At 36.6% G+C, this 14,130-nt stretch overlaps 1 protein-coding gene across 2 annotated transcripts in view; it reads left to right on the forward strand.

The window, feature by feature from the left end:
* The window catches only part of CPNE8 (copine 8), a gene marked incomplete at both ends in the record, with an annotated part of 248,034 nt that overhangs the window by 78,949 nt on the left and 154,955 nt on the right, over positions 1-14,130 (forward strand). Inside the window, one exon of one of the 2 annotated variants that reach the window (XM_080705259.1) lies at positions 7,002-7,078. The exons of the other annotated variant lie outside the window; for it this stretch is intronic. Within the exon in view, the coding sequence (XP_080561385.1) occupies positions 7,002-7,078 (77 nt within the window). The remainder of the gene's footprint in view (positions 1-7,001; positions 7,079-14,130) is intronic. 2 annotated transcript variants of the gene reach the window in all.

Here is a 14,130-nt window from a genome sequence, read left to right on the forward strand (position 1 = left end):
CACACATCACCAAGTTAGCCCCTACCCAATCTCCATCCCACCTTGCCACACTTGGCTTAGTGGTTGACATCAGTATCTTTGTTTAAGTACATCCTGTGCTTTAGAGAGTTTCCTTCTTCCCCCCTCCCATCTCCTCATTTAGGTTCTTTTATAGGATCTGCTCTTCTATAGGATCTCCTTTTTCATCTAGAGTTCTTCCTATGACCCATTTCTCATTAGCTCTCATATATTAGGGAAAGCATCAGATTTCTTTTCTTTTTTTTTTTTTTTGGTGGTACTGGGGTTCCTTGAAGCCCTTCTACCTCCGGACTACACTCCCAGACCTATTTTTACATTTTTATTTGGAAACAGGGTCTCCTAAGCCAGCATGCGTGGCTGGTTTCGAACCTGCGCGATCCTCCTGTCTCTGCCTCCCAAGCGCGGGGATTACAAGCGTTCGCCACCACACCCGGAATAGATTTTTTTTGTTTTTTTTCTGACTGACTAATCTCAGCATAATGTGCTCCAGTTCCATTTATTTCCCTGAGAATGATGTAATTGTGTTTTGTTTTATGGCTGAGTAAAATTCCATTGTGTAACATATCCCACTGTTTTGTAATCCATTCATCTGTTGATGGGCATCTTGGCTGGTTCAATAGTTTGGCAATGGTGAATTATGCAGATATGAATTATGCATGCATTAGTTTGGAAGTTTTGTTACCTTTATTTTGGTAGAGACCCAGAAGTGGTATTGCTGGATCAAATTGTCAATTTGTTCCCATTCTTCTGAGGATCCTCCGTACTGTTTCCAAAGTGGTTGCACTAATTTACAATCCCACCAACAATGTTATAAAGTTACCCCTTCTCCACTTCCTCACCAGCATTTGTTGTTGTTTGTGTTTTGAATGATTGCAATTCTAGTTGGAATTAGGTGAAATCTGAGGGTAGTTTTTTTTAAGTTTTTATTGGTGCACTGTATTCATACATCATAGTGGGATACAAAAAAAACTTTTGTAGACATACATGCACACATCGCTCAGTCAGCCCCCACCCGATCCCCACCCCATCCCCTCCCCATCCCTCCTTCCCATGCTTGGCTTAGTGGTTGACATCTAGTATTATAGCAATTTATCCAAAATTAAAAATGATAATCTCACATAACAGTTTCATTTGTCTGATACCAAGCTTTTGATAACTTAAAGATAACATTTCAATATTTCTTTTTGCTTTCTTTCTTACCAGAGAATATTTTTTTCTTTTTTTTTTAGGTGAAACTATCATATATTTATATATTTATTTTTCAGAAAAAATCTATCCTAATATGGAATATGGACTCTAGATACCCAAATCGATCTCGAAAAAGAACAAAGCTAGAAGATATATATTTTCTGATTTCAAACCATATAAAGCTATAATAATTGAAACAGTGTAGTACTGTTATAAAGGCAGATATATAAACCACTGGAGTTAAATAAAAGCCTAGAGATACATTCTTCCATATATTGTCAAGTTATTTTTGACAAGGTTTCCATGAACATTTGGTGGAGGAAATAATAATCTTTTAACTAAATATTGTTGAAAAATAATAATTACATGAAAAAGAATAAAATTGGACCCTTACCTAATCCCATATACAAATATTAACTCAAAATAGATAAAAGACCTAAATATAAATCTTTTTAGAAGATTTATATTTATAAACTTTTAGAAGAAAATCTAGGTCATAAAACCTCACAACATGGAAATTGGCAGTGATTTCTTGGTTATGATTTCAATGGCACAGGCAACAGAGGAGTATACAAACTCCCTAAAAAATAAAATGTTGTATATCCAAAGACAATGTAAACAGAGTTAAAAGTTACTAATAAAATGGGATAAAATATTTCCAAATGCTATATCTGAAGGTATATTAATATTCCAACTAGAAATCCTAAAAATTAACAACAATAAAAGCAAACAATACAATTTAGAGATAGGTATAAGACTAGCATAAATAATGAATCTCCACAGATAACTAATCTTAGTTGTCTGTTGAATGGAAAATCTTGTTTCTCTGGTTCTGGTGTGTGTTACCTATTTCTTCTTTGTAGTTAATCTCTTTGAGTATTTTCTCTAGTGCTGGTTTTGAAGACATAAATTCCTTCAGTTTCTGTTTGTCATGGAAGCTTCTTATTTCCCCATCTAATTTGATAAAAAGTTTTGCTGGGTAGGAAATTTTTGGCTGGAAGTTGTTTTCTTTCAGAGTTTGGAATATGTTACTCCAAGCCCTTCTGGCTCTCATCACTTGGTTTGGAATGTCTGGAGTGATTCTAATTGGTTTGCCTCTGAATGTCACTTGGCTCTTTGTTTTTGTTACATTTAAGATTTTCTGCTTGGCTTCCACATTGTTCATTTTGACAATTATGTGGCGTGGGGATCCTCTTCTCCCATCCTGTCTAAAGGGAGTTCTATAAGTTTCCTGGACCTGTGTATCAATCTCTTGCTCTATGTTTGGAAAAATTTCTGCTATTACTTCCTTGAAGAGATTGTTGATCCCTTTGGTTTCACCTTCTTTTCCCTCCTCTATTCCAATTATTCTTAGGTTAGCTCTTTTAAAATGGGCCCATATTTCTTCAATATCAGATTCCTGCTGTCAGATTATTTTTTCTAGATTAGAAACTATGCATTCATTTTTGGAATGATCATCTTCTAAGAGCGAGATTCTGTTCTCCATGTGGTCTAATCGGTTGTTTGTACTTTGAATTGAGGCCTTTACTTCATTAATTGCATCCTTTATCTCTTTTTGGCTCTCTCTGAATTCTTTTCAAAACAACTCTATTATTTCTACAGTTATTTTCCTGATTTGATCTTCTAGAAATCTCTGAATTTCTGTTTTATCGGATTCTGATGTTGTGGGGTTGTGGGCATTCATTGCTCCATTCTTATTCCTCTTTCCCATGATTTTGGAATTTTGTTCCTTCTCTGGGTTTTTCCCTTGGGTCACTATGACTTCACTTAAGGTGCTCTGGATCTCAAGTCTGTGGTATCTTGGACCCCACTACTCCTTTACTGGGTTGTATCGCAGAGTCTCAGACCCAGGGAGTCAATCGAGGCTGCTTTAGACTATGGGGGGGGGTGCCAGGTTGTGCGTTCTCCTCTGTTGTGATATCTCTGCCACCGCCACTCCCCCACTGGGTCAAGTCCCTGGGAGTCAGTACTGGGATTTCTCTTCTGGGGCCCGCAATTTGACTTACTGTTGTTGAGTGCGCAGATGGACCTGTAGTGGATTCGGTGAATTTGCTGCTGCTGCTGCCACCTTTGGCAATATGTCCCCGCTGCCACGCCCTTGGCTGTGAGGCTGGCATATTCTTTCTCTGGTTTTGAGCTCAACTCTGAGTCCCTGCAGCTTGTGCTGAGCCCAGCCTCTGGGAGCTTTAGACGCTCTCTGTGCCAAAAAATCTGCCTAATCCCGCCGGGCTGTTCCACAGCGGCTCACCTTGGCTCGCTGTCCACCGCTCCTCTCTGGAGCCAGGTGGGCTGTAGAGTGAGTTGGTCTGGTGTCGTCCAGTGAATTTGCCGCTGTCGCCGGCAGTAAGGCGCTGCTGCATCCTTGGCCGTGAGGCCATAGCATCTCCTCTGTGGCTCTGAGCTCTGTTCTGAGACCCCCTCCTTTCTGGGGCTGGTGATTTTTTTGTTTCTCTGGTGATGGTGTTTTCTGGCTATGAAAGGCGCTGATTTTGTGGTAATAGAGATTGTTTGTTAGCGGGGTTCTTAAGCCCCACTTTTCTCGGTCGCCATCTTCCCGGATGTCCTGAGGGTAGTTTTGATTTGCATCTCTCTGATTGCTAATGATGTTGAATATTTATTCATACATTTATTGGCCATTTGAATTTCTTCTTTTGTGAAGTGTCCAGTTCACTTGCCCATTTTTTGATTGGATTATTTGTGTTTGTACTGTTTAGTTTCTTGAGTTTTCTATATATTCTAGATATTAGTCCTCAATCGGAGAAATAGGTGGCAAAAATCTTCTCCCATTCTGTTGGCTATCGATTGAGCTTCTTGACCATTTCCTTTGCTGAACAGAAGCTCTTCATTTTAATGCAATCCCGTGTACTGATCTGCCTTTTAGTTTCTTATGCCTTTGGGGTCTTGTTGAGAAAGTGTTTACCTGTGCCTATGTGCTGCAGTGTTGGACATATGCCATCTTCAAGGAGCCTCAAGGTCTCTGGTCTGATTTCCAAGTCTTTGATCCATCTTGAATTGACTCTTGTACAGGGTGGAAAGTGGGATTTATTTCAGTTTTCCTGCATATGGTTAACCAGTTTGGCCAATACCAGTTTTTTGTAACACAATAGCTTTCTTCCAGTGTATGTTTTTGGCCCCTTTGTCAAAAATCAATTGGCTGTAAGTGTATAGATTTGTTTCTGATTCTTCTATTCAGCTCCATTGTTCTATATGTCTGTTTTTGTGCCAGCACCATGCTGTTTTAATTACAATGGCTTTTTAGTATTGTTTAAAGTCAGGTATTGTGATTCCTCCTGCATGGTTTTTGTGCTGAGAGCTACTTTGGCTATTTTGGCTTTTTTGTTGTTCCAAATGAATTTAAGGACTGCTTTTTCTATGTCTGTGAGGAATGATCTTGGTAATTTAATGGGTATTGTGTTGAATCTGTAGATCGCTTTTGGAAGTATGGCCATTTTGATGGTATTTATTCTGCCTATCCATGAAAATGAACAATCTTTCCATCTTTTAAGATCTTCTTTGGCCAGGCGTGATGGCGCACGCTTGTAATTCCTGCACTTGGGAGGCTGAGACAGGAGGATCGCACAGGTTCAAAGCCAGCCTCAGCTATTTAGTGATGCTCTCAGCAACTTAGTGAGACCCTGTTTATAAATAAAATATTTTTAAAAAAAGGTCTGGGAGTATAGCCCAGAGGTAGAAAGCCTCTGGGTTCCACCCCTAGTACCACCAAAATAATAAACAAATAAATAAATAATAAGTTCTTTGATTTCCTTTTTCAGTGTTTTATAATTTTATTTTTAGAGGTCTTTTACCTTCTTGGTTAAGTTTATTCCTATGTGTTTTATTTTTTTGTGGGAAATCCTAAGTGGAAGTGTTTTCTGAGTTTCTTTTTTTAGTGAGTATATGGTTGGTGTACAGAAAAGCTTCTGATTTTTAAGATTGATTTTGTATCCAGACACTTTGCTGAATTTGTTGTTCAGTCTTTTGATTGAGTTTGTTGGGTCTTCTAAGTATACTATCATGTCATCTGCAAATAGTGAAAGTTTGAGTTTTTCTTTTCCTATTCCTCTTGATTTCCTTTTCTTGACTTATTGCTCTGGCTAAGGTCTTAAGTACTATATTAAAGAGAAGTGGTGATAATGGTTATCCTTGTTTTGTTCCTGATTTTAGGGAGAATTCTCAAAGTTTTTTCCCATTTAATATGATGTTGGCTGTGGGCTTATTGTAGATTGCATTTATGATGTTGAGGTATGATCCTTCTATTTTGAGTCTCTGCAGTGCTTTTAGCAACCAGACACTTTCCTGAATTTGTTGTTCAGTTGTATAAGCTTTTTGGTTGGATTTGTTTGGTCTTCTAAGTATAGTATTATGACATCTACAAGTCGGTGTACTTTTAGTTTTTCTTTTCCTATTTTTACTCCTTTGATTTTCTTCTCTTACCTTATTGGTCTGGCTAGAGTCTCAAGTAATACTTTGAAAAGAAATGGTGATAATGGACATCCTTATTATGTTCTTTGATTTAAGAGGGAGTCTCACAGTTTTTTATCTGTTTAATATGATATTGGCTGTGCAAACCCAGGACTGGGTTGAGCTTCAACCCCAATCATATTTTATTATTTTAATTTGCAAAAGAGTCTCACTAAGTTCCTTAGGCTGTCTTTGTTTCCGTGATCCTCCTGTCTTAGCCTCCCACCTACTGGGATTACAGGCTTGTATGGAGGTAGAATTAACATCTTTGATAATGGACCTATTCATTAAAAAGACAAATCCTTGAAGCCGGGTGTGGCAACTCATACACTTGACAATAGTCGTATTTTTTAACCCAGGGAATCAGGAGTATGAAGAAGGTATATGTTATCAATTGTGTATGTTCCAAGCATCTGCTATGAGTGCTTTGGATATATTATGTGCATACATTATCTTATTTGTTCCTTCCAATAACCCATGGTGTGAGTGTTTTTATGTCCTTTTAATGGGTTAGGAAACAGAATATGTGAGTTAGTCCCCAATCTGTGATTTTTTTTTAACTTCTTAATACATAAAACAATTAATCCTCTAGCCTATTATTTTCTTTATATGTAAAAGGCAATATTAATAATAGCTCATTTTGCAGGGTAATTTTGAGTTTTGAAGATAAGGATTTTCTAGTTGTATGTAAACAAACATTATATTTTACTTAACTGATTTTTAGGCACTATGTACTAACAATTATTTCTTGAACCCTCAATAGAATCCTCATATTCTACGGGATATGGTTATTAATACAGTTTATAGAGGAAGAACCTGGAGAGACTAATTGCCCATTATTGCAGGAGTAGTGCGACTCTGAACCATTTGTGGCCACTACATCACATCATCTTCCTATGAGTAGTACTGGATGCCTTAAACACCTGGGCTGTATTCACTCTTGATTTGTCTCTCAGCAGCCTTTGACAAGTTGCAAAGACATCCAGAGTCAGACCAATTGACATTCAAAAGTTTAGACTTATTTTTTTCTTTTTGTATTTTAGTTTAAAATACAAAAAGATAAGAAATGTAATGTTGGAAACCTAAAAATGAAAAACCTGTTTTATGAATCAAAGCACAGAATGTCATGCAAACTTATAGGAAAGCCTTATGCTAAAATCAATGTTCTTTGTATTATTTTGTTATTAGAAATTCAGTATCAGGAAATTAGAAATTCAATATCTCAGGAAGTTAGAGATTCAGTATCTCATCAATGAAAATAATACAAATGAGAAATATTTACTGTAAAGATATTTTGGGAACTTATAAGATTTTAATCCTTTTATCTGTTTTAGGACTTTCTGGGACAAGTATTTTGTACACTAGGGGAGATTGTTGGTTCCCAAGGAAGTCGCCTGGAGAAGCCAATAGTGTAAGTATCTTTTAATTCAGTCAATGTAATGCCAACTCTTCAACTTTTCTTTTGACAGTTTGCAATTTCTGAGTACATGGTTGTAAAGCAAAATTGGGTTTTAGAATCTTGCTTGAATGTTTTCTTCAAATAATTTCTTTTGAATTATTTTTTAAAAATAATTTATATTTCAGCTGTCATATGCCATACTAAAAATATTTATAAGACTAATGGATCTTATTTAAACAGGGAAACTTTATACTTAGTGTGTTTAGTTGCAAAAACTTCTTCAGCTAATAAAAATCTGTTAGTTTTAACATTTTTAATTAATTAGTTAATTAATTTGGTGGTACTGAGGTTCCTAGAAGCCCTTCTACCTCCGGGATACACTCCCAGACCTATTTTTTTACATATTTTTTTTATTTGGAAACAGGCTCTCTTAAGCTAGCGCGGCTGGGTTCGAACCAGTGCGATCCTCCTGTCTCCACCTCCCAAGCGCGGGGATTACAAGCATGGGCCACTACACCCAGCGTTAACATTTTTAATTTAACTTGATTTTTTATTTTATTTTATTTTTTATTTCATTGGTATACTGTAGTTTCACATCCTAATGTGGATCATATTGACAATGGTATACATTCCCACAGTACTTGGTGCTGTCCTCCTTCTCACCATCCCCACAATGAGTATCCAGCTTAACTATGCTACATTTATACTTGTACACATATTCAAATGTAGCTCCTCCATTAATCAACCTCATCCTTCTTCCTCCCCTTTCCTTCCTTTCAAGCTTTGCTGAGGTTTTCCCTCCATTATCTGAAGTCCCTCTGGTGTCCCTAATATTCCCTAGTTTGGGCATATTAGAGAAAACATATGTACCTTCTTTTTCTGTTCTTGGCTGATCTCACTTAGCATAATGTTCTCCATGTCTTTCCATCTTCTTGTGAATGACATGATTTTGTTCTTCTTAATTGCTGAGTAGAGTTCCATTGTGTGTATTTCCCATAATTTTGCAATTCATTCATCTGTTGATGGAGACCTAGGTTAGTTTCATATTTTGACTATTGCGAATTGTGCTGCTATGAACATGGATATGCATATGTTACTGTAGTTCTCTGATTTCAATCCCTTTGGAAGGATACTCAGGTATGGTATAGCCATATCATATGGTAGATCCATTCCCATTTTTCTAAGGAATCTCTACACTGATCTCTAACTTGATTTTCTTAGAAAATGATTATCAGTGTCAGTTCAAAGACTTACACATAACAAATCCCTTTATACTGCATATTATTAAACATATTTCTGTTCACTTTAATAAATGGGTAATATGTAAATCAAATGCAGCTATTTTGGAAGATTTCTAAATCTACCTTTTGTGTTTTTTTTGTTTTGTTTTGTTTTTTTAAAACAAATTTTTTATTGAACATAAATGGTATACATTTAAACTATGGCGCCCTCTCCCTCCTGCCCCCATTTTCCCTTCCCCCCTTTTTTGACAAAAAAATCAATATTAATCACAATTATACACATAAAGATGCCTTAACTATTCCTCAAAAGAAAGCAAAAACAAAAAAAAATCATATTTATTTCTGGTTAAAGCAAAAGAAAAGAATAGAGACTTTTTCAAATTGGCCCTCATATTTTTAAATTGGTAATTCTTCTGGAAATTTTTATCTGGCATTATTTTCTCCATAAAAGGAAATCATAATTTTTAATTTCAAGTAGGCCTGGTGGCACATGACTGTAATCTTAGTCCTTAGGAGGCTGAGATAAGAGGATCACAGGTTCAAGGACAGACTCAGCAACATAATGAGACTCTCAAAATAAAAAATAAAATAATATAAAATAAAAGGTATTGGAGGTGTACCTCAGAGATAGAATGTCTCTGGGTTCTAGACCCAGTACCACCAAAAATAATAATAATTTTTATTTCAGAAAAATACTAAATCTTAAGTAACTTTTCCTAGTGGAAAAACCTGTTTATTTTAATCTTAAAATGTATGTAAATTTTAGATATTGGTTGTTGTATGTGGTAAGTAGAACATAGCAAAATATTGTGGCTCTTATTCAACTGATTCACATTTTCTACTAGATGACATACATATACCAGGGCATGCCAGAAGGTTAGGACACCTTGCATAATGATTGGAAAATATGCAGGTGTTGGAAGAATTTACTGGCAGTTGAGTCATACCCATTTTGTATAATCTGAAAGGATGAGATAACCTTTAGATTTTTCTTAGCTCTTGCTGAGGCTGTGGTAGCACAATTAAGCAAGGCCTTGGGAACCTGCCCCTACACTATGTATCTCTAATAACTGCATACTTTGCTTCATCTGTAGGGAAACTTTGCAATTCAGAGAACTTTATTGAATATGTTTCTGTTATATCTCTCTTATGGGAAAATATATAATTCCTTCAGTTTTCTAAGTATATGTATACAACTATTCAGCCTTTGATCTTACTGAACCATCTTTCCAGGAAAATGAACATTAACAAAAGTTCAAAAATGAACTTAATGTTTGGGCAGTGGGTGATTTTTCTAAGAAAGCTGCACTATGTAAATGTTAGTAGTAGGTGGGTAGTGAAATGCAGAACTCAAGTGTAGCAAAGAGACTGGCTACAAAGGAAAGCAAAGAAACACAACTTGGAATTGCAGAATGTTAGCATATTATGTGAGGGAATTAAATTAGATGCATGAGATCAATTTAACAGAAGGAAATGAGAAAAATCAGATAGGAGAGGTTAATGCAAAGAGGAAAGTGAAGCTGAATAGGACTAGGGTGCTAGCAGGTTATTTGCCCTTTGTTATTTAAAGCATCCTGAGATACAGTTGTGCACTATCACCAGAGCAATAACTTCAACCAGATGAATACCAGATTGGAGAAAGCCATCCTATTGCATGAAAAAAATACTGTATTTTAATGGATAATGTTAGCTGTGTGAGCGGTGTGAACATGGAAGAAAAACTTGTTTGAAGAATGAAGTCCATTGTGTTAAGCCTGAAATTCAAGTGCTTTGAGAAAAGATGCAGCTTCTGTGCAAATAGTGTTTTACTCCCTTTCCTCAACTCCAAATTAAAACAATAAAAACCATACTTGCTTTTTGCTTGAAAAAACACATCTGGGTTGGGTAAGATCAGAAAGCTGTTTGTCTAAAATCTTCATTTGTCTTTCATGTTGAAGAAGCTCTTCAAAGCAGCTGGTCCACTCCATAGGTTCTTTTTTTATTCCACCCTCATCATTAGTAACTTCTGCTTAGTGGCAACCTTCTCCATGGACTTTACTTTTCCCAAATCAACTTAATAGGAAAATGGTGGGGAGAGATGGAGAGATCAGCAGATCTGAGCTATTTAGGAAAAGAGGAAATCTCTTTGGAGGGAAGGATGATTCCTGAGAGAATATTGGTGGTGCAAGGTCAAGGAGGTGTTTTCTTCTCTCACAGGAGTCTTGATGATAGACACAACTCCTAAAGATGGCATGTTTTATCACATAAAATATAAAAAATAGTAGAATTAATGAATTTATTAAAAAATGTTGCAGTTTACATTGGGGAAAAAATAGGTAATCAAGATGTACATTTCATGTCTGTCTCCTGTCGTGGTTGTTTCCTGAACCCTCCTAAAATGAGTCGGTACTCCTTAATTAATCTGCAGCATTTACTATGATTCATCAGAACCTCTCTTTAGATCATCCTCTTTTTTTTTTTTTTTTTTTTTTTTTTTGGTGGTACTGGGGTTCCTGGAAGCCGTTCTACCTCTGGGCTACACTTCCAGACCTATTTTGTATTTTGAAACAGGGTCTTTACTTAAGCCAGTGCGGCTGGTTTTGAACCTGCACGATCCTCATGTCTCTGCCTCCCAAGTGCGGGGATTACAAGCATGCACCACCATGCCATGCACTAGATCATCCCATTATTAGTTAACATTATTCTATTCATCAGTCCCTGCTGCACCCTCTCCCCCAGTGGTTGAACCCACCTGACCAAAGCTTCACTGTCTGAAAAAGATAACACCAAAAGACAATCACTCAACATTAGACCATTTTTATGATCTGTTTCTCATAACTATAGATAGGAAAAGAATTTGCACACTGCCCTTTACACATCCTTCTGCAATCTTGTCAAGGATTTCCCTCTCTGGGTGGATGTAGGCTTCTGAATTGTGGCTCAGGACACCTCCAGAGGTAAATAATCTACCCACAGTTAAAAAATTGACTCATCTTGAATTTAAAATGTCTTTCTGTGTCCCCAATTCTTTTTATCCTCAATAGCATTATCCAAATGATTTAACTCTTATTTACTAATTTGTTTTAGATTAGAGACTTATTTTCCAATTGGCTTCCCATTTGTATTCTGTTATTCAAAATATTCCCTTGTTTTCTTCCCTTTAAATGGCCTAATTTAAATTACTTTCCAAGAAGGTATTTGGCATAATTTCCAGATTTTGTGTTATACTATCTCCTTAGAGATAGTGTTTTTAAATTGATGATAATTGTAGAATTTGGGGAATTTAAAGGAGACAATTTTAACTCACCTTTACTTATTGCTAATCAAGCTTTGACAACTAAGCTTGGGTTGTTACAAAAGAAAAATGGTTACTTGTCAATAACCTCGTGCCGTATTAAATAATCAGAATTTGAACTTAAATGTAAGCTTTTTTACATCTGTGATTCCAATGTTGTAATCTTAAAAAAAGTTTCTCTGAAGCCAGGTATGGTGGTGCAAGCTTGTAATCCCAGTACTTGGGAGGCTGAGACAGGAGGATTGCACAAGTTCGAAGCCAGCTTAGTTAGGCTCACAGCAACTTAGTGAGAAACTGTTTCCAAATAAAGTATTAAAAAACTGGTCTGTGAGTGTACCCAGAGGTAGAAAGCCCCTGGGTTCCATGCTCAGTACCACCACCACCAAAGGGGGAAAAAAAAAAGGTTCTTTCTCATTTTATTATGAAAATAAAAATTATTTTGAAAGACACTGTAAAATATCCAAAATTGATGTTTAAGAATTTAAATTTTACTTTTTTGATAGCAGTTCAGGATTTTTTCAGTTTCAAGCAGACTGTTCAGTGGTTTTAAGCTTTGAACAAACACATTTCTCATATCCTAGTTGCATCCTACACTTTTGGTCGTTTCCCTAAACCCTCCTAAAATGAGTCTGTAGTCCTTAATTCATCTCCAGCATTTAGTATGACTCATTGGAACCTCTCTTTAGATCATCCCATTATTATTTACCATTATTCTACAAATTAGTATGTTTTCTCATGCTGAAAGGTTGTATCCAATTTTCTGCATGATGCCATCAGACTTACTTTGCCTATCTTTAGGGATCACAGTGATGGATTCAACAAGCCTTTTAAAATGCTAGAATCAACACCAGTTTAAAAAAGATTGCCACTCTCTCCTTTTGGGGGAAAACATGCATTATGTTCATCAAGTAATAGGCCTGTTTATAGCTGTTGCTTTTGAGTACACCTGATTTGTTCTGCACAAGATGGGGCAAGATGGCTGTGACTAATGTTTGGAAAACAGATTCTTTTTCTGAGACGAAACAGGAATCCCAGGGCCAATTGAACCTGTAGTTCTTTTGGCTAAAGAAATTTGAAAAGGTGGTCCAAGCCCGTGGTACATGTCTGCAACCCAAGTACTTGAGAGGATGAGACAGGAGGATCACAGGTAGGTCAGCCTCAGCAACTTAGCAAGACCCTGTTTCAAGTTACGAAAATGAAAAGAGCTGGATATGTAGCTTAGAATTAGAATGCCCCTGGTTTCACCATGAGTACCAAACAAGGACATTTTTTTTAATTAAAAATTAATTATAAGTAAAGTCCATGGAAAAGGAATTTAAAAGTAAAGAAATAATATTGAGAAAGGAAAAGACTCTATTCCTTGGGCTGGCAGTAGCAGTTGGTAATCTAGATAATCATTAGTGGATAGAGGATAAAGGGAGGGATTCAGGATGATCAGCCAGTATTCTGAGAGTTTCTTTTCTTTTTCTTTTCTTTTCTTTTCTTTCTTTTTTTTTTTTTTTGTGGTACTGGGGTTCCTGACAGCCCTTATACCTCCGGCTATACTCCCAGACCTATTTTATACCTTTATATTTGGAAACAGGGTTTCTTAAGCCAGCATGGAAGGATTCAAAACTTAGTGATCCTCTTGTCTGCGCCTCCCAAGTGTGGGGATTACAAGCCTGGGCCACCACGCCCAGCATTTTGAGAGTTTCTAAGGGGAAAGGGGCAGGAACACAGAGGCAGGTAAAAATTTTAAGGCCAAATTGGATTTTAGTGGACTCAGGACTCCTGGTTGTGAGTTAGAGCACAAGGACAAAGCAGATGAGTGCTGAAGCTCAACAGGAGACATGTGGGGATATTGATTAAACAGAAAGAAGAAAAACAAAACAGAAGGTCAGAGCTGAAGGGCATTTGAGTTGAACCTGAAAGTGTTGGCTTGAAGTACCCACTCGTGTGGACTTATCCTGAAAGCTACATGGTGACTGCATAAGACATCAAATGTCAGTAAGAGAGAAAGAGGGATAAGACGGTGGTCAGTCTCAAAAGTGAGAAATATAAGCTTTTATGTTTTATGTTTTCTAATTATTTTGTTTGTAAATTTATATTGACATTTGTATAGTGTCTACTTTAGTAGAAAGAATTTGGGGCTAGAATAAGAGATGATGTGTTTAGTCCCACTTCTGCTAATAATTTGCTAAACAGCGTTACTTTTTTATATCTATATTGTGTTAGTTAACTTTTGGTCCCTATAGCAAATACCTGAAATAATCAACATATAAGAGAAAAGGTTTGTTTTAGTTCATCATTTTGGACCTTCCAGTTTATGATTAGACTTTGTTGCTTTTCAATCTATGCAGAGGCAACAAATCATGGTGGGGAATACTTGGTGGTACAAAACCTCTCATTTTATGTCTGGGAAGTAAAAAAGGAAAGAGAGGGAAGGGGATACAGTCTTACTATCCCTTTCAAGTGGGATGCCTCCAATGATCTAAAGACCTCCCACTAGGTCCCATCTTTTAAAGTTTCCACTACCTTCGAATATAGCACACACTGGAAACTAAGCCATT

This window comes from Muscardinus avellanarius (assembly GCF_963383645.1).
Source record: "Muscardinus avellanarius genome assembly, chromosome: 11".
In the NCBI taxonomy this organism is placed as follows: domain Eukaryota; kingdom Metazoa; phylum Chordata; class Mammalia; order Rodentia; family Gliridae; genus Muscardinus; species Muscardinus avellanarius.